Below are 24,239 nucleotides of genomic sequence, written 5' to 3'. Positions count from 1 at the left end.
GAGAGTGGGAGCAGCCCTGTTGCTACTGAAACTAGTCAAAACTGCAAGGAAACCCCAAGGCCATCTGTGTGAGTGTGACACGTGATCACACGTCAAACAAAGCAGCTGGCTCAAACTTTGATCAGTCTCTGTAGACAGAGACAAACGGGCTGCGGAGGCGCTCAGTGAGAGGTAATGTATACTCTGACTTTATGTGATGTGTCCACGCTTATCTGTCTTCAATGCAATGAAACGTAAAGGTTTATACAGCAGTGATGTTGCGTCACTGATTTCCGTGATTGCCCACGTGTAGAGTGTCTCCTCCCGGCACACTGAGAGAGGAGGAGGAGGAGGAGGAGGAATAAACGACGAGTTGTTCTTTCATTGAAAACGTTAACTTTTCTGTCTGGCTTGGACGCATGTAACAGCTGTGGACTAGTTTGGGACAAAGCCGGTGAGGATACATCTAAACAGAGGTAACTTTCCGCGTCTGTCGCTGGAGTTACTTGTGGCAGTGTAACTTGTGAATGGAGACATATTTAGGAAGTGATGCTAAAGTTTCCCGCCTGGCTCACTACCAATAACCGAAACTTCACTTGTTTTTCCCGCGTTTATAAAACATATGCTCCACTTATATCAGCATTGTGAGTCTACGCATAACTACATTTATCTGTAGTTATCTTCATCTCATCATATTGAAGTTATTGCTGGGTCAGTTAGTCTTCTCCTGTGTTTACAACCGTAACTACTGTCTGTAACGTTAAACAAACCTTTCTCAACCTCACTTTAATGTACCTGTTTGGTAACATTATTGTGCCATTGTGTTAAAATACCTACCAGTTCATTTGGAAGTGATATATTCAGACCTTTATTTGAAGATTTGGCACCTCATTTACTGGCATAAGTTCAGAGAAAGTACAGTTGGAACAGTACAGTCATTTCTGGATTTAGATTTGACTGTCTATGGCTGTGGTATTCATTTTTATGAAAAGGCACACCAAAGGCATGCCAAAATTAAAGGTTTCTATACTAATATCAAATAACAATTGACAACCAAGTATTCCTTATGAAATATTTATTCAAGGATTCATTTTAAACTTTTAAAAATTACATTAAAGCACCAATGACTCATCCGTTTATAAGGGAAATAGTGTAAGATAATGTGATGTGTCACACACGTAGAATTCCCCTCGCAAACAGCGACAAATAAGTTCCTGTGAAGGTTTTTTTTAAATTTAGTTAAATTAAAAATTTTTAGGTAGAGTTTGCCTCTTTATTTGGAAATGGGTGCGTACAACATACTGATACAGCCAATTAAAAATTCATTCATAATTTTTTGTATAGGCCCAGTTAAATGATAATGTGTGGTTGTCACAAAATCCCACGGCACACCTGGATTTGCATCACGGCACACCATTTGAGAACCACTGGTCTATGGTACATAATTTAGCTTTTTTTAAAGATGCAGTTGGTAGCTTTTGTGAAATTATTTACTGTTAATATCACTGTATTTTGAAAGAAGTACACGAGACAGATAATTTGGGGGGGAAAAAATTTCCTCCTCCTGTTCCCATTGCTTGTAATGGCATTCATACTCATGGAAAACAACCAACTCAATCAGAGCCGAGGAGTCTCTTACACAGCTGTCAATCACGTCAGTCACTCTTCCTGTGCATCAAACTTCCAAACTAAGCAGCACTGATCAAATATGTATTAGAATTCAGTCACTGCATTGCCTGTTTACTGCCTCAAGTGTTTTCAGAAACATATGTTAGTGTACAGTTTAGCAGCAAAACAAGAAAGTACCGAGCATCGCCCCCCAGCTGGACCAACTTTCTCATTTTACAGCTAAACTGTACACTAAAATATGTTGCTGAAAAACATTTGAGGCCAGAAATAGGCCATGCATTAACAAAATCTTGATTCATATTTGATCAGCGCCGCCTAGTTTGACAGTTTGACCATAGTTCACGAGAAGTAATTGACATGACTGACAGCTGTGTTAGAGAGGTCTCGGCTCTGATTGGATGTTTTTGTTCATGTCTGGTAATGTCATTAGAAGAGCTATAAGGCGTCGACAGAGGATTTTTTTCCTACAGATTATCTATGTCATTTAGTGCTGTGTGAGTATGTTGACACTTTTAAGCAAATATAACCGTTATTTTCTGTAAAAGTTACAGCTGCAGCTGTAATATGCCAAAATAAGTCAACTCAGTTTTTAAGTTACAACATGTATTTTGTTGTTTTGATAATACAATGTCATGTGTGTTTTTCCGCTCTCTCAACAGGAACATGTCCCGTCCAGCAGATGAGTTGGGCTACAAACCACTGGACGGTGGTTGGGGCTGGGTGGTGGTCTTTGGGGCTCACATTTCCATTGGATTTGCATACTCCACATCCAAAGTCCTCTCCATTTTCTTCAATGACATCAAGGAGGATTTAGGGGCCAGCTACAGTGAAATAGCATGGATATCCTCTATCATGCTAGCTGTCATGTATGCAGGCGGTGAGTTGATTGATCTGTATTTGTTACATTGGGCCGCCCATATGGAAAAATAATCACTATTATCTGTAGGGTTCCTTGTGACCTTATTAGCACCAAATCTTTCAGTCTTAGGCAGTGTCCTCATTTAGGATCCTACTGGCCTGAGGATAGAAGCTCTTCCTGAGCCTCTCAGTGCTGGCCCAGTGTGTCTGCTGCCTTCTTCGTGACCTTAACAAGGAGAAAAGGCTGTTGTTTGGGATCCTTAATGATTGTCTTTGCCTTTGTCATGTAGCACCTGGTGTAAATATCTTTTAGGCAGATTAGAGCAGCACCTATAATATGTTAAGCTGAACAAACCTCTCTTGGCAGTCCTGTTTGGTCCTGTTTTTGTATCAGGCAGTGATGTTCCCTGTCAGATCGCTCTGTGTATCAGGAGTTTGTGCTGAAATGACATCTGTATAAAAGGGACAGTCGGTAGGATGGAACCGTGGAGATGACATTTTGATGATGGGTTATGTGTTAGCTCCACTGCTGGGACATTTGAAACGCAACTGATAGCAGTTAGCAGCTAACTCAAAGAAGAACATTGGCCAAAAATGTATGCAAATTGGGAAAACCATGAGGTCTGTGAGCTCCTTACCCTCCAAGCAGAGGGCGAGATCAACCACCATATAACAGGGGTCCTAAATGATTGTTATTGTCATGTTAATGCCATTGTTATTGTTTATAAAGCACTGCCAGTGCAAATGTTATTTGTCACACTAGAGGCCGATGCTGTTGTGTTACATGTCAAGCCTGTCATGCCTCTTTTGCATCCACAATGCTGGCATGCTGTCTAAAATCACATAATAGGGCAGCATGATGCCACAGTTGTTTGGTTCTGTATAAACATGCAAAGACATTATTAGGTACCATGATGCGGCCCTTTAGTGCGATCTCTGTGTGAATAGGGCTTCAGTGTTAAGGATGAAGGTGGAAGGTGGAAGGTGTGCTCGTCTGGCCTCACCACCTGGGGCCTGTCTGTCAGGAAGTCACGGATCCACATAAACACAGTGAGGTGTTTAATCTCTGCTCCGTGAGCTTGGAGATGAGCCTGGAGGAAACGGGCGATAAATGCTGAACTGAAGTCAGTATCAGCAATCTCACATATCTCCCTTTCTCATCCAGATGGGATAGGGTGGTGTGGAGGATGTGTACTATGGCGTCTTCCATTGTTGATCAATGCAGTCAGGGTACGTAATAGAAAATAATGCTGTTGTCTTTTTTGTGATTATATTAAAGGTTGATATTGCACATCTATAAGGAGAGTTGTTCTCTTAGTAGAGTTTATGCAGTTTGTGAAAATGTGATGACTTTTAGTTCAGTGAGAGAAAAGATGAAAAACATTACCAAAAGTAATATGAATGTAGACGACATATACGTGCAAGTTATATTTATTTAAAAACTGCAACCAAGACGTGTACTGAGGGGGACATTACTCAGTTGAAAACAGTTATCTCTGGTGGACAAACTATGTAATGGTGCCTGTGTTTTTAAGCTACCCCAAACATATCTTTGGCATTGCTTTACTGCAATTTCTTGTCACTTGTTGGCGTACATATATGCTTATATGCACCTGTGATCTGCCACTATCAGCAGATACAGTTTATGCTATATCAGTAAACCACCTGGGTACCATAAATGTAATAATTTCAAATCCAGAGTTGCAGCAGAGATGTATGGAATTTAGTGTGTGTGTGTGTGTGTGTGTGTGTGTGTGTGTGTGTGTGTGTGTCACAAACCTTCAAGCCATCACAGGTTCTGTAGCGAACACCTCTAAATCAATACCTTTTACATAACAAGAGAAAGCCTTTATATTGGTCTTTTTCTCCTGGTGTTTTTGTATAGTATTGTGTTGTGTTCCCTTAGGGCTCTTAAATGCCGAGTTCACCTCTAAGAACTAGCACTGATAATGGTCCACTGATCAAACACCCCTGAAATCGTCTCACATCTTCTCTTGAAAGTTGCACTTGAACACACCACAAAGATTAAAGCTAATGGCCAGCTGACCGCAGACATGCTTCTTTACAAAGAGCACAACTGTTGTGCTGTAGGGTCATTTGGGCCAGATAGATAATTGATAAATTGACTTCACATGAGTCACTGCACACACAGAAATAGTGTTAAGCAGCTTAATAAGAGGAATGATGTTAGCATGTGTTACTCATGTGACTTATATTTAACTGTTTACACAGAAAACGTTTACATTGAGTCATTTACGAGTAGTTCTCCTTTTCCTCTTCAACATTCAGGTTCAACATAAAGGTTCATGCAGAATGTATGTAAGTACTTTGATGTGAAAGGGTCTAAGATTTGCTGACATGGCTTGATGCCAGAAGAAGCTCTCCCTTTCATACAGTTACACCACTACTGACTGCTCACTGTGAGCAACTACGCTCAGGCCAGTGGTGGCACTGTCACAGTTGTCAGTATCCAGGAACTACTTATTGCAAAATGGTTCTCAAGTTTTTTGGCTTTTGACCCTTCTTAGCCAAGCACTGCCTGTTAGTACTCATAGGCTTTCATCACAGTCTGAAAATTTCTATGAGCTGTCAATAGTTAAACCAAACAGTTGTTTGAGTTTTTTATTAAGAGATGAAACTCTTAACTGTCTTCATAACACAAAATTTAAGATTTTAGAAAGGTCATTCATAACTTTGGGTAGTAGACATGTTTTCTTTTGTCTTTGTCTCCTTTCACATCCTGTGAATGATCTTGTGACCTGATAAGGATTGTGACCTCATATGACAAACAAAAAAAATGCAGTCTCTTCATTCATTTGGATGGGACTACTCTGTTGATGCATAGTTTGATGATATCTTGCGAAAACACACTTACAAGGATTCATATGATATCTAACAAATCAGCGCCCAATTAATGAAGTTATGTACTTCATGTTAAGTTATGATGGTTAGGTTTAGCTAAGTTAAATTATGTAGATTAGGTTTACGAAAAGAAACATGTTGATGACGTAAAGTTCACTTGGCTTTCTACAGTTCTGAACAGCAGTCTCCTGGGTGAAAGTCCTGTGTTGTTTGACCCATTCACCATCCCAACCTGCCTTCTTAGACGGACTTTCGCTCTTTTACCACCTCCTTCTTTACTCCCATCAGTCATTGCAGCCTTCCGATTTCATGGGATATACTCACATTTCTTGCTAATGACTACGTGGGTATAAGAATAATGTTGCATTAATCTTCATAGTAGTGCTGCATGATTAATCTAATCGCAATCGCGATGTCAGGCTGCGCGATTACATAACCACATAAAAGGCTGCAATTTGTGATTTAATGTAAATAAATGTTAACGTGTGCGCCTGTGAACGTGACTGCCTCTCCTGTAGTGTGTGGAGTTTGTTGACATTACACCCACAAGCTATCCTGGTGTGTGCAGCACGTGTGGTCATGTGACCACCCGGCGTGCAGCAGTGACCAACACAGACGCTGAAGAAGAGCATGAGCACGACCAAGAACAGGCTGAGTTGGCGGCGAAAAAAAACGCAACTTCTATTACATGGCGATACTTTGGATTCAGGTACGGCGACATTGAACAGAAAGACGTGCTGTATAAAAGTTTAAAAGTTAAAGTCGCCACGTCCCGCGGCAACACAACCAATCTATGTCAGCACTTGAGACAGCACAGAGAAAAGTAGGAAGAATGCAAGCGAGAGAAAGCTGAGCCGTGTAACGTTAGAGACAACTGAAAGCTGCCAGAGCCTCATAAAACAACATCCAAGCACAGTTACGCATACATTAGTATGTGTCACTGGGAAATCACGGACTCCATAACAAACTATATAACAATAAATGAAAAACTGAGCAATTTTGCTCAGTTTCAGCCCACTTGACATGCTGCTGTGTTGTGCTATGGCGTGCTGGAATTTGTCATTTACGTGACAACGCCTGAATGCAATACAGGCTCACTCTGCTGTAGATACAGTGCCGTGCTGCGCTGCTGTGTGAGCAGTGTGTTTTACTGTGCTCAGTCTGCTGATGGTCATTTACACGCTGTTCATAACAATAACTATGTTGGGTCAGGTCAGTGCCCCCCTAATATAATGTAGGGGAAACACTGAATCAAACAAGAAGACTAATGATACCATTTTTTTTATTATATTGTAATCGCAATCGCAAATCGTGATATTGTCCTCTCAAATCACAATCGCTCATTTTTCTCAAATCGTGCAGCACTATTTCATAGGTACACGTACGTACAGTGCATTAGAACTGCCTGGGGTGCCAACCCAGAGGGTTTTGGCAAAAGAATTGTACCTGGCTCAACTTTTGCTGAAACTGAATAAATGCAGTGACAGGCGGAAAGGTGCTGTGTCGGCCAATCAAATATGTATAAACAACATTCCTGGTAGATTACTTTGTAATGGGATTGGCAGTGTTTCTACTGCTTACCTCACACTACCTCATCTTTATTTGTTCATGTTGGTGTCCTCTGTGCTTTTGTGTTTCCTCCAGCTTGTGCTGGATCTATGACGACTGGTTGACAGATACCAAATATGCATGAAAACATGGGAAGGTCTGAGTTGTTGGATCAATGGTACAGCCTGCCTCTCATGGGTCACGTCTGAGCCCATTTATTGTTTTAATCACAGAGAAAAATTGGTAGATTAGTAAAATAAATAGTAGCAGTAAAATAAATAGTAGCAGTAGACCTTTAATTATCTAACAAAACAAAATGCAAAATACTAAATAGAACATACCATCGATGGTTCAGTGGCTACATTTTTGCAACAATTTCCATAGCAATGTTAGGACAATACAAGCTTTTTGAGATGTGTCGGTAGCCTAACAGAAAAGTTCCACCTGGGCCCATGTCACACAGGATACACATGCCACATCACTGCTTTCACAACTGGCAACAATCTGAGAAATCTACAATGACTTCTCCACAGTGGACTCATTAGAAGACACTAAATATGACAAAATAAAAGTCTTGTTGAGGCTTTGTGTGAATATATCAGCAGCACCTTTCAAGGTTACAGGACAAACGGGTTTGTGACTCACCTGCATTCAACTTAGAGAGGCCTAACTGGTGAAATATTCCCCTCCACTGTGGCTCAGGCACAGGGTTTTATCATATTGTCCTTGGCAAGGCCTCAGCAATGTCACCCAGTGGAGGAGAGAGACAGGGGGAATATATCAGAGGACGGTTCAGCACACTTGGGTCTGACACTGGAGCCCCATGGGAGAGACATGACAGCCTTTTCAGAGAACCTCTGACTCAAGGAGTCCGAATGATGAAGTTGTAATGGAAGTAGAAATGGTGGTGGTGCGGGAGATGCCCTATTGTGACACAGCTACAGTGAGAGAAATGATCTATCTTTGACCCCCACAGGCACCTGGTTAACTGTATAAACAGCGGGAGGGATATTTTTATTTCATGTACTGTAGTTAAAGTAGTACAGCAGGTACAGTTGAGGACAGTTCTCTCCAGCTCACCGTGAAGCAGGAAAGCAAGATTGGTATTTAGAGTTGATGACATAAGGACACACGGGGACATTTTAAGGGAATTTTCAGATCTTAGTTGTGATATCAGTGAAGGGACATTAGCTCTGTCAGTGAGGGATCTCCCAGCAGCTTGGCAGCTTGTCTTTATCTTCCTCTCAACCCTCTCTTTAATGTTAATTAGCTGATGAATTGACTAGCTGAGTTCAAAGTGGAGATGAAACATTGAACAATATGATTGTGGTTTGTTTGGTTTTTACCTTAGGCAAGCTATAACGCTGCAATCAAACTTGAACATCACCTAGATAAGCTAGAAAACTAGATCTCATTTTACTTTTGTGCCAGTAAGCAGCCATCTTTCAGCAAGCTTATTGGTGTGGTAACAAGAATGGTTGTTTACTAGGAGTGCTGAGTACAACACTGTTCTTCAGACTAGTCAAGTGCTGATGCAGTCTGAGAGTTTTCTTGAGAAATAAAGATCCTCAAACTCAATTGCCAATGTTTTTTGAGCCAATGAGACCAAATATTGTGGTAAGACTTGTCCCGATGGAGTTGAACGACAGCTTCGACTAGCCGACTGCAAGCAAACTCCAAGTTTGCTTGCAGTTCCACGTCTTGCCTAAAGTAAAAAACACATGAACTGTCAGTCAGATATTCAGTGTTTCATCTCCACTTTTTTTTGTAAGCAAATTGTCAGACATTTTCTGGTCACAACCTCTAAATTGGGAGGGTTTACTGTGTTTCTTTAAGCTGTTACAGTAAACTGCATTTCTTTGGGTTTTGGACTGTTGATTACAAAAAAAATTGTACACCAAAATTATTAATTGAGAAAATAATGAGCAGATGAATTAATAATGAAAACTAATAAATGCAGCCCTGTAACTTGGAATTACATCGTATTTTAGGGGTGGGGTAAAACATCAATACAGCATAGTATGGCAATATTGTATCAGCACACAGTGCCAAGTATCAATTTTTAAAATATATAAATGACTAATAATACAAATTCAATTAAAGTTTTGGTAGCTTACTAGAGAAATATAATCAATTGCTTTTTCAGTCCACGAGATACATTTTGCTACTGAAGGCTGAAGTGAGATGAACAGATTGAAAACTTAATTTTATTAGATAAAACAGATGTTTTCCTTTGGGGACATAATTTATAGTTGAAATAAAGTAATAAATATTTTATCGTAATATTCCAAATCACAAAAAACATCACAATAATACTGTATCATGACTTAAGTATTGTGATATCATATCGTGGATCCTCTGATGATTCCCACCCCTAGTGTATTTGTGAATTAATACCGCTTGGTTGTAGTGGAGCCTGATGACATTAGATTACCAGTGTATAGGCAGTGTGACATGCTGACAAACTTTAGTGTATTAATGCTCTGCAGTAGCATCAAGATATAAGAAGGCCTGAGGAAAAAGCAAAGCATGCAAAATATATTTAAGATGTTATGTTCTGTTGTTGGCGGTCAAAACTGTGTTAAATGTGGTCTTAAACGTTTCTGTTAGCTCTGAATATGTCCTGCTTTTTATCTGACAAACTGCAGCCTGCTGGCTTGAAGCTAAATCCTTAAAAGTCCATGCATTGATTTATATTGATTTGGAAGCGTAAACACTGTGTTGAAACATTTTAAACCAGAACTATGCTTTTATGAGTAATTATATCTACATCTAGAAATTCACATATAATATAAAGAATATGGTCGTGTAAATCCTTAACAGTTGGTTGTAACAATTTTATATATACAAGCATATCCACTTTTGAAGAAAATTCAGAACATATTTTTGTTCACACAGATTGGGTTTGAGACAACATACTCTCCCTCTTAGTATAAATCTGTTTCCTCATGCACTGAGAAATTAATCATCAGCCACGGAAAACATGCTCTTGAAGACAGTAGGTGTTTGCCAAACATGTAATCCTCTTACAGCTCGCTGGGCTGTTTTCAATTATCCCCATCCACACAGACGCACTTGCCACCACTGCCTTGAAAAGCTGCTGCATGTTAACGTTTTCAATAATCACGACAGCCCATATATTAGTTTGATTGATGCCCTCCCCATTTTTCTATATGAATTGAGTAAAATAAATCTATATTCAAACGACTGGTCTGTATAGCAGGAAGAAGAAAGAAGTTTTCATTATGATTTGCTGCAGAAGGACTGGTGGTGCAATGTCACTCTTTTAGGCAAGGTTATGAATGAAGCGAAGACTGACAGCATATAAAAGGCTGTTTAATTGCTGATTGATTACTGAGTGTAGCATTTTACATCATATAGGGAGGCTATAATGAGTCGCCAAGTTGCGTCGCAGTGGATGCAAAAGTGTGGAGGTGTTCCATCATCTGCTGTGATGTCCTTTTGCCCTTGGCTTAGACCTAGAGTCAGAACTGGTGCTGCTGTGTTAACGCTTGATACTAGCATTAGGTGAGTTAATTACTAACTACTAACTGTGTATTGTGAGATGTAACAAGCTCATTCTGAACCGCTTTCTCTGTCTCTCTTTGTCTTTGCAGGACCAGTGAGCAGTGTGTTGGTCAAGCGCTTTGGAAGCCGGCCAGTAGTCATACTGGGTGGACTGATGTGTGGGCTCTCTATGTCAATTGCTTCTTTTGGGAACTCCATCGTTTACCTCTACCTTTTCATTGGTGTCATTGGAGGTACACTGCTTGGATTTCTTTTTTTACAATATCTTGTTAAACTGCAGCCTGAAAAGCTTTAGTCAGGTTGGTAGATTTTATGACTTGCATAATAGCCTTGAGAATCCATTGACAATTAGTTAATCACTGCCCAAAACTAAGACTAGGTACCCCTGTGTTTGCAACCAAGAGGATGAGCCAATTACTTCCATGATATGGATCCCAGGCGTGTTTACTATTTTGCTTACCATTCCTATCAGCCCTGGTTCAGACCCTCTGTGGTAGCAATAGTGTGCATCTTTTCATATCCTTTCAGAATCTCAGGGTTGTCAGATCTGCTTCCCTTGACTATGCTGCTGCGCTGATTGTCAGGGCCCAGGGCTTCTGCCCCAGCTCCTGGGGTGCAGTTAGAGCACCAACGGGACCAGGACCAGGACGGTAATTAAGATAGAACCATCCCTGATCCCAGAGAGCGTGGTCTTCCGTGGCCCTCTGTACTCTCCCGTAGGCTCCGATCATGATCGTCACATGGGGGCTCCCTGCCACCCTGCGAGGCTCATTACCCTGCCAAGGACTGCTGTGAAGGATTAATAGGCCCAGCAAGTGGCTGGGCCATGTGTGTGCCCAGGGGCATGTGAGTGCCCTGCTCTGCTCCCCTGTGCCCTGGCGCACCTAACATGCAGACGTACGCTACACACATGCATACACAAATACACACACATAGGAAAAAACATAACCATTAAGTTGAAAAACACCCCACACTCAGTGAGAGGCTTTTAGTAAGTAGTTATCCTTGCTCCTAGCAGAGATTTCAGATTTAATTGATTGTCTTTGTTTGCAATCCATCTGCACTTTTTTTAGGAGGGGCTGTTATTTTGAAATAGGCATGAACAATCCAGGTCAGCTGTATTGTCATTGGACAAGGTTGCAGAAAAGCAGTTGTGGATTCATATACGGCATAGAGGTCAGCATATTTGATGTTTTTTTTTGATTGTGTGACAAGAAAGGACATTGAAATAATGAATTGGTCAAGGTGTAGGCTGCATAGAGCAAAACAGTTGTAATCGTGACAGTAGTAATTAAAGATTGTGAAAAACTTTTCAGATGAGCAGTTTAAAGTGATGTGTGAGTGCAGGGATAGGTCATCTCTCTGTAAAGCCCTTCCATACGGTTTATCTGAGAGTTGTTTGTTACCATAGAAGGTCTGGGTTCAAATCCCAGGTGGCGTTTTTTCTGGCCTGAAAAGTGTGCTGGTGATATCGACCAAAATAACCCAGTACCAAGTCGTATCAAAATGTCTCCAGTCAAAAGATACCTGCATTGGATCCTTTTTTCGCAGGGGGTCTGATCCCGGACCGTCTTGTCTCCCCATCGGCTCAGCAAACTTTCTGTTACAGCTGTCTCTGCCGCTTTACTTTAGGCGAACAGTTGGTTGATCATCTGCTTTGTTAGCACAAGCTGACACAGTAGCAGCAGCTGACATCCAACCCTGAGCTGTTAAAACAGTCCCAACAAACCAGCTCGACTGTAGTTACGCCTGTTTGCCATGTGATGCTAACAGTTAGCCCTGTCACTGTGTGCACGGCTGGTCAAACTCTCACAACAGTCCCTGGCAGGGAGCTCTCACTCCAGCAGCGAGTTGGCAGTACAGTGTGCCGAAATTGCACCGAAATGTTTGAAAGTATGGCTTAACGACATGCCACTCCATTTACGTTTTAGGTATCTCTCCTGGTATCAGTATCACTTGAAGGGTACTGGTAGTGTATTTTTTTTTTTTTTTTTTTTTACAATACCCAGCCCCACTGGTAGGAGATCATGATCTTTTGGATAGGGTACCTGTCTAGAGGGGGTGGATTGCATGTCTTGTCATGCCTCACTAGGACAGACGTCAAAGGAGTAAAGGATTGTGATGAAGCAGCACAAAATAGTAAAACAGGCAGGTGACAGTTAAATAGAGTGTACTCTGGGGGCCCCGATTGGCTGATGGACTTTACACTGTACTGATAATCCACCTACCAGTGAAGACATCGTGATAATGTTGAGAAACAGTTGAGTTTTCCTAAACAAGAGTAAATTAAACCAAATGACACAATCAGTCAGAAGTCAACATACACAGTTTAGCTTATTCTGTAAATTAGTTTTCACATTTTATTTCTAGCATTTCATCCATTTCACACATTTATTTTGTTTTCAGTAAACCTCCCTGTCCTCCTAATTAAGAAATCATCTACCAAATACACAATAAGATGCCCTTTTTTGATGCCTGATGTTTGATTGACCGAATATTTTCTTAGATTGCGATCATTGAGACCCTCAGAAATCTAATAAGATTAGTAACTTGTCATGTAACCACTACAGTAGCGATGATATGATGAATTAATGACACATGCTTTGTTAAGTGTTGTTATTTTTTAACATTACAAAACATTGTGTTTCTGTGTTAAATGTAGATGTAAAAATATTGTAAAATCAAGATTGCCGAAATACACTTTTTCTATGAATCTTAATTTTTATAAATCCTCTGTTTGGACGGACACACACACACACACACTAAAAAACTTTTTTCTTGAGCTTCATCATGGCACCTGCAACGGCAATTAAATTGACATTGGAAAGGGAGCATATAGCACCCTAACTATCTACCTGTAGCTCTTCATCTTCATGGAAAATAAGGTGCTATTAAATTGAATTTTTTTGGTGGGGGTGGGGGGGATTTGAAAAGCAAGGGAGTGAATGTATTACCTAGGCTCTCCAATTTATTTCTACTTAAATGGAGAAATTATTTCTGAAATAATTCCAGCATTCTGTAATGAGATTTTAGCCAGCAGAAGTGAAATGAGATGAAACCTTAATGAGCACCAAGCAGAATCAGTCTTGATTTAATTTACCCTTTGGAGTTTAGGTTCAAGAGGGTTTTCTTACTGAGGATTTTTGAGATGTGACTTTTTCAATCTGTCTGCATGCAGGTTGTGGACTCTCCTTAAACCTTAACGCATCTCTCACCATCATCAGCAAGTATTTCCTGGCCAAGCGCCCTATAGCGAACGGAATAGCCATGGCCGGGAGTCCAGTGTTTCTGTGTCTGATGGCCCCGGTCAACCAATTTTTACAGCAACATTACGGTTGGAGAGGAAGTCTTCTTATCCTCGGGGCTTTGATGCTCAATTGTTGCGTTGCTGGGGCCCTGATGAGGCCTGTTAATGCACCTCCTGAGACACCCCCTTGTACACCAGAGAAGAAAGTGGAGGAACAGCCAATCAAACGCAAAACCAAGCTAAAAGAAAGTTGTATGAACAATGCTAAGAAGTTCTTGGATTTGACCTTCTTCAGGGATAGAAGCTTCGTCATTTACCTCATTGGGAATGTGCTGTTCATCTTCGGTGCCTATGCGCCCATTGTGTTTTTGCCAGCATATGCTGTTAGCATAGGTGTGGAGGAGTACTCCGCAGCCTATCTGCTCTCTATTATGGGCTTAGTGGACATGGTTGTTCGGCCTGGCACCGGCCTAATAGCCAACACCACGTGGATCAGGCCCAGAATCCAGTACTTCTTTGGCTTTGCCATGGTTTTTAACGGCACATGGCACTTACTGTGCCCACTCATCAAGAGCTACGCCTTCCTGGTGGTCTATGCAGTATTTTTTGGCATTGGTTTCGGCATGGTCTTCGCCATGATATTTGAATGTCTAATGGACCTGATGGGAAATGAACGCTTCCCCAGTGCTGTTGGACTGGTCACCATCATCGAGTGCTTCCCCATGCTACTGGGACCACCTGCTGCAGGTAACTGTACACACTCTCCACAAACTATCCCATTTACACACATGATAGGATCAGTCTGACTCACTGAAAGAAAACAAAGCCTCTCGGAAAAACACTTGTCCGTGTTTGTCTTGATTGTTGAATCTGATCAGCCAGGCACAGGTGTTTACTTTCAGCTCACTCTAGATTGTCGTACACTGATCCTTTCTGCAACTGAAGGACCAAGAGAAAGTGAATAATGTACACATGTTGTATATACAAACACACACTTGAAAAAAAAACTTCACTGCTACAGCAGAATAAATAGCCAGTTTGGTGCAAGCTCGTTTGTAAATATGGCAACACAGTGAATTACAGCAAAGAGGAATTCTTTCTTTATCCCTCTGAGTGTTTATCTCTGTCTTAGTCATGGGCTGTGCATTGTGTTGCAGTAGAGCTCAGCTGCCTGCTACGGTGTCATTACTGTAAGACAGAGCAGGATTATCGCTGAGTAAGTGGGGCTGTTTCAGGATGCACAAAAAAGTAGCAATTGGTCATGGCTGTTTACCACTGTTAAGAAGCTGTAGTCATTGCTCAGGCTTTCATGGAGTCTACTGTAAGCTTTGGCCTCCATACAAATGTTGGAAAATGCGCAACTCAAAGCTAAACAGCTCAGGTTTGCATGCGTCCTTTATATTTACTGATCAATATTGGATATAGGATATTGAAAATTACATATACTGTCTCAAATGTTCCCCGTGTGTGTGTGTGTGTGTGTGAGATCCAATCAAAGCCAAATTATGTTGGGAGGGCAGACTAATGGTGTGATCACACTGAACGAGAAGTGAATTTTCATGCCAAATACTTGAGTGTTTTTGGACTATTTTCCACTGGTGAATATTCGCACTTAGCAACTGTGCTAACGGTTGTGCTAACTAACTGCTAAGTCAGTTTGCAGTGAAGTACACTTGATAGCTGGAATCAAGTGATGTGAACACAGGAACATGGAGGCTCTTGGCTCTGAAACAACGTGAACCAAGACGGCAACACTCTTTGTTATCTTTTATACTATCACATTAGTGCATTTCTTCTTACTCCTTTTATTGTTTACTCTCCACAATAAAAGACCATCTTAAATTACTTATAGCAGTTTCCAAATGAGGAACTAGTTCTATGGCCTCGCTCACTAATCTCTGAGCCCTCTCCCTTTTTTTCTGTCTCTGCACAGTACTGATGTTGAGTGGTAGAGATTTGGGTGCCTATGGATGGTGACATCGTTTGTCCTAACCTTTTCTGATTCTCCGTATCAGGAGGAGAATCTCAACTAGAACTCAAAGCTGATAGGCTTTCCCGATACAGCATGACGCAAATTTCTCATGGAAGTTGAAAATTTTGAACTATGATGGATACACACATTGGTGAATTTAGCATCTTGAGGTCATGGCTGCAATACATAATTCATTCAGAACCAGTTAATATAGCCTGTCTGCTTCCAAACCCTCTATAACCAAAGGCATTATAACTTGGCAAAACTCAGTACAAACACAGTGAAGCTGGCAGCAACCACACGGTAAAGAACCACCACCCTGCTTTGCTTACCTGACGCGTCGAGCCAGTGTCCCATGTTCGGCTGTCATTTGTGTCACCTGCTGCAAATATGCTTTTGTTTGTGGCTTTGCATTGGCTTTGTATATGTGATCCCAGCCATGCAGAAAACTCACTTTGCATTCAGCATGAACACACCATAAGAGGTAAAGCTCTAGCCCTATGCCCCTCTAAAAAAAAAACCCTATTATGGGAGTATTTCATGTTTTTGACCATGAACCATGGATCTTAAAATGAGTGTGCACTACAGATCACCCTACTTTGATGAGATCATTGGCTGTCACAGACTTCTCTCATTAAATCTTAATCTATATGAATAAGACTTTCGTTCATTCATCATTGAGTCACTCCATTTAATACATGTTGTTAGTGTGGATTTACATAATGGGTCAGACTTACTGTACATATTTGAATTGCTCAGCATCAACCTACGAGCTATTTTTGCTTACCAGCCCATCAAATACAAAAAAACATCCTTTTTCAGCTGATGACTTTTATCTCCAGCATTCTTCTGTCTCTGATATGGCTTTAGATTGAAGTGTTGGAGGGCTGCCTTCATGGTCTAAATAACTGTGTAATCAGAAGGATATTGTTTACTCCCTCTGCTTCCCTGCCATTTTCTAGATTAGTGCACTTTTGAAAAACCCCACTGTAAAACATTCTTCACTTGATTCAGTAAAAACAGAAGCATAGAACCTAATGACTGCCTCTGAAAAAGGAGCCATTGGAGAAAATTGTTTTTGGCGACAATTTGTCATCAACAGAACAAAAGCACTTTGATTTGTGGTTATCAGAGTCTGTTAAGCTGCCAGAGTGGCAGGTAGGAAATCACTTCTTCTAGCATGTAAATGTTTTAATGCTTTCTGCTGAAGTAGCGACTTTGTTGTGAAATAATAAAAATGTTTGCTGTACTGGATACACATTGTGTAACAAGCTGCAGAAAAAGTAGAAGTACCACACCCACAGAGTCATCGCATTCTCTAAAGTTAGGAGCCAGATGGCTCTGCAGTTATTGTTTTACAGCCTAAATGATTTTTCACATGTCAAAGTGAAATGTAATCATCAAGCAACAGCACTTTGTTTTGTTAATAAAGATTTGGCACAATAAGTTGATGGTCAAGTTTAGAGCTGTAATGATTAGTTGATTAGTGAATCATCCTAAGAAAAATCATTTTTAAAGTAAAACTACCAAATATTCCACAGAGTTCCAGCTCCTCAGTTGTGAGAATTTGCTGCCTTTCTCTGCTTTATGTCATTGTAAACTGAATACGATTGGACATTTTGTCGGACAAAACAAGACATTTGAAGAATCAGCTTGCGTTTGGGGAAAATGTGGTGGACAGTTTCATTTTATAGACTTCAGAAAACCTGTCAGATTGATGTACCCTGAAATAACTGTTAATCCCAGCCTGACTCAAGTTATTCATATAGCCCAAACTCACTATGTCTCAGTGGGCTTCTGTACAACATACTGTAACAACATACTCTTTACACCTTCTATTTGGAAATCGCACACACAAAAATGACTTCCAAATTGCATTAAAAAAAATCAATTAAAGGTCCAGTGTGTGGGATTTGGAGCATCAACTGGCAGAAATTATGGAGTGAGCTGTACACTCCAGGGACTTCCAAGGAGTCCACCATGTTGTTCTACAGTAGCCTCAAACAGACAATCCATGCACTGGCTCTATAGGGCCATTTGTGTTTTTGCGTTGGCAACATTTCTGCAACGTCACCGCTAGATGGCTCTACATCGTACACACTGGACCTTTTAAAGTTGATTGCACTAATCAAGGATCCTTATAAAAATCTGACAATGCCGAGCAGTCAAATGTGTCCTGCAGTAAGATTTAAAGTTTGCTGCAGTCACACTAATTAAGAAATTGACCTTCTAAGTTATACTCCAACATGCTGGGAGATGTCCTTGTTTGCTGTCTTTTAGTATAACTGTTACTATGGTCCATGTGAGTTTTAGCCCATTTTGTCAACTATTACATGAACTACATGCACACAGAGATACTTTCTCAGTCCTAATGCTGGTATTGTTAACTGATATGCCTTTAAAACTGTCAGACATGGAATAAACAAACTATCAAAATGACCAAAGCTTTTATTTAGTGCTCAGCATGTGTACTGATCAATAGGTCAGCTTTCAAGTTCACTGAAAGAGGCCTGTTTAGTGTCCTACATAAACACACTGAGGACGCACAGTACTGTAGCTGCACACGACTTTTATCAGCTGTACGTATCGGCCCGCTGACAAATGCTTCTTTTGCCTCCAACCTGAGTTTTAATGAGGTGAAAATTTATAGGCCCCCCAGTTTGTCTGGTGCGACCCTGTTCTGAGGCGTTCATTTAATAGTGTAAATAAGTGCCTCCCTGCACGTCTACCATTCTCCTCCAGAGGGCACAATCGTTATGTCTCCCCTAACTAGTGCGCTTGTTACTGCTCCCCCAAACCTCCGGGTCAATCCAATTAGGAGGAAGTGAGGTAAGTGGGTGTAATTAGCCTTTTGCTGTGGGTGTTTAATGATGCTCAGTTCAAACTCTCATTGAAGTCCTGTACCTGGGCCATAATTAAGCTGTGAATACATTAAAAAAGAAAGAGGTGACTATGCCAGATGGACTTAATTACCGCTCAGCCAATCAAGGGCTGTCTTAATGAGGGTGATGGTCATTGTCGTACGCGCACCAGATGAGTGCTATCAATCAGATGATACAGAACTGCATCGAGATCCAAATACAAAGTGACCCCTCCTAGTGTAGTAAGGAAGTACATGCAGTACATGCACACACACAAATGTTAGCATCATTGTTGTAAAGATGATAATGGTGCACTTAAAGGGACCTGCCAAGGACAATGCTCTTTTGATAAGATACTCTAATTTGCTTTGCAATGAATTCGCCTCTCTGTTAAGCAAAGTGGTGGACTCAAGTCAAATAAGTTGGACTCGAGTCAGGCTCTAGTCGCAAATTTGATCATTTTAGACTTGACAAAATTGAAAAAGACTTGCAACTTGTCTTGGACTTTAACACCAATGACTCTTGACTTCATTTTGACTTGAGCCTTTTGACTTGAGGGTACCTGATACCTTCCCCTAAGCCCACAGACTTGAAAGTATGTCATTTAAAAAGTGTGCCACAATTAATTCTTTTCCAGAATCAACAAATATTTATGTTAATCTTCTTATTTCCTTTAGACCAGTGGACCCCAACTTGTCCAGCCACGGTGTCCAGATTTCCCCCTTAGTCATTACAGAAAATGTAGAAGAAGATATAAATACAAGACAGGACAGACACAGACAATTCATTATGTCGTGGTACAAGTTAATAGTGCTATACGCTTTAAAAGTGCACTGTCAGCACTACTTTTTTTAATTAAATTCAGGGGCACTTGTCTTAACAAGTGAGACTTGAGACTTGACCTGGGACTTTAGTTCAAAGACTTACTTGTGACTTGCCAAACAGTGACTTGGTCCCAATGCTGCTGTGAAATACTGGAATCTGTCAGTCATTAAAGGTTGGAGTAAAATATAAACTGGGTCGTCAGAAACACTCCTGAGCTTGGTGATAATGTGATAATGAGCTAATGGTCAAACCATTTTTACAAAGTATGTATTTTTTGTTACTGGATGATGCTAAGGAAAAGAGAACAAACAAATGACTTCCCTTTACTCAGTTTGTTAAAGGTTTGTTTGGTGTCTGTAAGGGCCACTGAGAGAACATATTCCTTCTGACAGTGATTCAGATATCGTATTTCTTCCAAAAATGTTGTACCTATTGAATCACTCTTCCACTGCATCAGTAAGGCTCTAAAGTGGTATAAAGGAGGGATAGTAATATAGTGAGATGGACAGATAGACAGACCGTCATACATGCTGAGACAGAGAAAGAGCAACTCTTGCCCATCGATCCGTGTCTGGAGGTGGAGGTGGTGGGGGGGGGTCGGTGTGCGGCTAAAACCTGGAGGCTTAAATCTGATCTAAACTACATTTGTCACTTTTCTGCAGACTTGGGCTCGATATTTATGGCTCTGAGAATGGGCCTCTCTTCTGATTCGTTTTGGTAGCAGCCGTCCAAATTGCCTTCCCAGAGATGCAGGGAGAGCCAGGAAGGGTGTAATGGCCCTCTGTCATTTCCGACATGGCTCTTCTCAAATTGGCCCGCTCTCAGTCTCACTCCCTCGTGCGCACACACAGAAGCCAAATCTGAGTTTGGTCTTGCTCTTCACCTTCAAACTTGTAAAGTGGTCGAATGAAGATAGTATTCAGTGACATAGATTGTGTTTTGCTTGTCATGGTGTACAACATTTCCAAGTGTGTTTTTGTTTAGACATAGGGTGGCATAAAATGGGTACAACTGACACTCACTTTGTTTGAAATATAATTTCTTTGCACCCTTTCGCCTTTCTCCACACAGGCTTACTGGTGGACATCTTTCGTGACTACAAGTACCTTTTCTTCATGTGTGGCGCAGTGATCACAACTGGTGGACTCTTTATCTTTTTCATGAACATCTTCAACTCCCACTTGATGGAAAAAGAGAAGGTGGCAAAGGATGGAGAGCCGAACCAAAAAACCAAAGAGAACCAGGACCAGAACCAGGTGAGTGTCTCAGAGATGAAACAGATCCCTGAGGCAGCAATTGGACGAACTGAGCCAGAAGCTAAAGCGAACGGAGTCTAGAAAGATCCATGCCTGAGGAATGTGAATTAAATGAAACTTCAGTAAGGTGCTGTTAAATCACTACAGGAGAAGCAGCTGCACCTGGGTGACACAATGAAAGGAGCGCCAGTCACATCTCAAATGGTGGAAACAATGTAGAAAGTATGATGGAAATAGGGCATTTGTTTGTTTCATGGATTCATTTGAGGAAGGTTACAGCCTCCTTAAGTTTAAATGACAGATAAGTCCCATGCTCTATGTGTGCCATGCCATGACTTAGTCACAAAGTCTGTTTCCATTTCACTTTGTCGCATTTTGCTTCGATACACCAACTTTCTCCCCCAAACCAAATGTAAAAACCTTCATCCTTTTGAACAAAAATCATATATGATTAACTGTTTAAGTCAAATTTACCAAGCAACAAGACCAACAGCTTAAAGTCATGCTAGGGGCTCTATATGGCTGTATTTGGGCCTGGCAGGGCTTTAAGCTAAATGTCAGCATGCTAACATTTACACAGTGAAGATGCTATAAACGTGCTAATGCTCAGTAGGTATAATGTTTACCATGCTTCCCGTCTTTGGTGTAGTGTGTTTTCATGCTAACATTAGCTAATTAGCACTAAATGCAAAGAACTGCCAAGACTTATGGCTATGCCATTAGTTTTACAAGTATTTTTTCAGCAAAAACATTTTTAGATTTCTGATAATGTTGTTCACCAAAGTTATACAATTTCTCCTGATGTCTGTACTAAATTTCATGGCAATCAATCCAGTAATTGGATTGATTGCCAGTCCAAACAAAAATGTCAACTGCATGGTGATACTACTGAGGAAAAGTCAGACAATCACCAGACAGTGGGATTTATTATCGGGGCACCCTGACTGTTTTAGCCAAATTTTGAACCAATTTTTTTAGTAGATGTAAAGATAAGTTAAATTTTACTGTGAATGTACAGAATTCACAAGTCACTGTGTGCTGAAATTCATACCGCCTCAATATATGAGAGCAAATATTTGCAGTAACTTAACTTCTTTCTCTCATGTGATCATGAACGAACACTGTAACTACTACCTGTTCATCACACAGTCATCTGTATATGAAGATTTTAACTGTTCGTATTGTAATGTGCGTAACCTCGGGAGATTTTTTCACCTGCAGTGTTTACATCATAAAACTGTCAATTTGTTTTACACATCAAATACTGTATAATTATTCTGGAACCTCTTAGTCCTGTTTTCTTTTTTTGTTTGTTTTTTTTAACTTGCAACAGCTGTAGACCAAAATGCCTCTGGATGCAATTGGATAGACCTCAACCATTCAGCAACAGAATGTGATGTAGGGCTGTGATGCACAAACGTAAACACACGATGGTGGTGTAGCATCAATACGGCTGCAAATGTGCCAATAAAAACAAAACAGTGCTCCTCTTGTCCAAGCAAGGTTTATGGTTGCTGTCGTGTCCCTGGCATAAGTGTGTGCGAGCCAAAAATGAGATAATCACATATTTTGCTGTAAGCCCAAAGGCCCTGTAAGATGTCAGTCATGTATAAACGGCTGTGATTGGCCTGAAGTGGGCCAATCATTGATTGGCCCACTTTTTTTCTAGAATGTGAAAGGCATGACTCCTCCTGCTCTCCCTGATTGGCCAGTACTCTTTGCCTTCATTGGTTGCATTGCTTAGGTTTAGGCATGCAAAGTAGATTGGTAATAGTTAGGGTTAGAATATAAGGGTAAGCCAATCAGACGCAGTGTAAGGCAGAGTAGGGCGGGTCATGCTTTTGCCATCGACCAGATGCATCTGCCAGAGCAAATAAAACAACTGTTTGCAGATGTGTCTGGGTCAAGTTCAATCCGGAAAAAGTGTGCAACAACATGTTCGTCATAATGGTGTGAAACTGTGTGTAATGGGCTTTGAGTTACGTCTTCCCTCGTTTGCTTGGTGTGTAGAGGTGTTACCCAATGTGTATATAAACTCTGTCCAATTTAAAAGGCAATGATGCTTGCGTAACACAGTATACACAACAGGGTGTTCAGCGCATCAATGTTTCTGTTTAGATAAGCTACATTTTGTCAGGGCTGAATGCCCCCTGGTTCCCAGACTAGTAGCTGCCAGCAAAGGACATGGAAGTATTAAAAGTGTAACTGGATGCTTTTACTGAAACAAAACCTTTTACTGAAGTGTGATATTGACTTTTATCATTCTCTAAAGCAAATACTGTCTTTTTAAATTGTCAGTATTTATTTAATTTGAGCTTTTATGCTGAAACACATTATAAACCGTGATGTGTGTTCCACAGTAATGTAATAATTTTATGTTGACATTTAGCAGTGACATTTGTAATTTGGGCGAGAATGGATTTGCATGCACTGTTAATTGATTTGATGCTGTGTGTATTTGTGCATGTGAGTGGATGTGTTTATTGGACTGAGTGGCAAAAATGAAAAATAATCCCACATGTACATATTGTAGGGTTATATTTTAAGGTGATGGCAGCTTTTTGGATTCTGTATTCCAGAGAATTCAATGAAAGATGTCGTTTACTAGTTTGATTATTAAAGCTGCATTTCAACTTCTGACATCTTGTTTGCACTTGTGTTGTACAATGTACCATCGATACACCGCATTCATTTCATAAAATCTTCATTCATTTGACTCTGTGTTTCATTTGTTTTTATTCTGGTAGGGTTTCATCATATATCAGAAATTTGGTTTGCACCAGTAAAGTCACAACTCTTTGTTATGTCTTGTCTTTTCAGCAAATGAGGACAACAAATAGTCCAGTCTTTTTTCCTTCATCACTTATTGTAGAGTTTTTGCATTCCACATCCAAGCACAGAGGTAAATCACACAAGAGAAAAGCCGTCATATCAAGATCTACCACGCAGCTTCTCAATGCTGGTGGCCGTGTCCAATTTTTCACGACAATTAGAAGACTGGGGAACAAGTTTGGAAATGTCAGCAGCTTAAGGGCGTGAGCACCTAATGAAGCAAGGCCCGGATGTTCCAGGCTAGCGCTCCGAGCTGCATGCAGCCCCACACACATCAGCAAATCAGTGGGCCAATAAATTAGAAATGCACGCGCAAACACACATACACACACATCGGTGCTATCTCCTGTCCCTTTGCTGAGTATTAGGCAAGGTCTTTGGACATGACAAGGTGGAAAGGTACCCCAGAGACGAGGCGATGGGCGCTGTGACCGGAAATCTGTTTATCATTATTATATTTCCTCTCACCTCCTGTTCCCCTCTGGCCTGCTGACCCTCCTCTGCAGCCCGCCCCCCCACAGTGTGTGTTGTCTCTGAACTTCATGACCGTTGTCCTCCATGCTTGATGGTAAAAAAATGACTTCTGGGTCTCCAGAGGGGACAGTTGTTGGTCAGGTGACTAGGTGATGCTGGTTGAAAAATACTGAAGAGCAAAAAAAGATTCAAGAATTATGAATACCATGCCTTAGGGTAGTTTGATATTCTGCCTTATTGTGTAGTAATTTAATAGCTGCTGCAAGGTTATACGCTCATGCTGTCAACAAGTCACATGAGATTAATATGAGCATCTCCAGCAGAGAAATTCTCCTTCCTTTGGGTGCTCACAGCCCTTGCAGTTTGAG

The 24,239-nt window shown here is 40.8% G+C and overlaps 1 protein-coding gene across 1 annotated transcript; it reads left to right on the top strand.

Annotated features, from left to right (window-relative positions):
- Positions 1-330: 330 nt before the first annotated feature.
- LOC125897427 (monocarboxylate transporter 2-like) lies at positions 331-23,245 on the top strand. Its single transcript, XM_049590766.1, has 5 exons — positions 331-455; positions 2,268-2,485; positions 10,494-10,637; positions 13,583-14,398; positions 20,381-23,245. The coding sequence occupies exons 2-5, from the start codon at positions 2,272-2,274 to the stop codon at positions 20,644-20,646; spliced, it is 1,440 nt and encodes a 479-aa protein (XP_049446723.1). The 5' UTR covers positions 331-455; positions 2,268-2,271; the 3' UTR covers positions 20,647-23,245.
- The last annotated feature ends 994 nt before the right edge of the window (positions 23,246-24,239 follow it).

The sequence above is a fragment of the Epinephelus fuscoguttatus genome, linkage group LG1 (genome assembly GCF_011397635.1).
Source record: "Epinephelus fuscoguttatus linkage group LG1, E.fuscoguttatus.final_Chr_v1".
NCBI classification, from domain to species: domain Eukaryota; kingdom Metazoa; phylum Chordata; class Actinopteri; order Perciformes; family Serranidae; genus Epinephelus; species Epinephelus fuscoguttatus.
This window is presented reverse-complemented; position numbering and strand designations above follow the sequence as displayed.

Excerpts from the sequence above, each read along its gene's own strand:
- LOC125897427 (XM_049590766.1), top strand. The coding sequence starts at position 2,272 with ATGTCCCGTCCAGCAGATGAGTTGGGCTACAAACCACTGGACGGTGGT. Across the intron at positions 2,486-10,493 it reads AGCTGTCATGTATGCAGGCG|GACCAGTGAGCAGTGTGTTG; the intron begins GTGAGTTGATTG and ends TTGTCTTTGCAG. Across the intron at positions 10,638-13,582 it reads TTTCATTGGTGTCATTGGAG|GTTGTGGACTCTCCTTAAAC; the intron begins GTACACTGCTTG and ends GTCTGCATGCAG.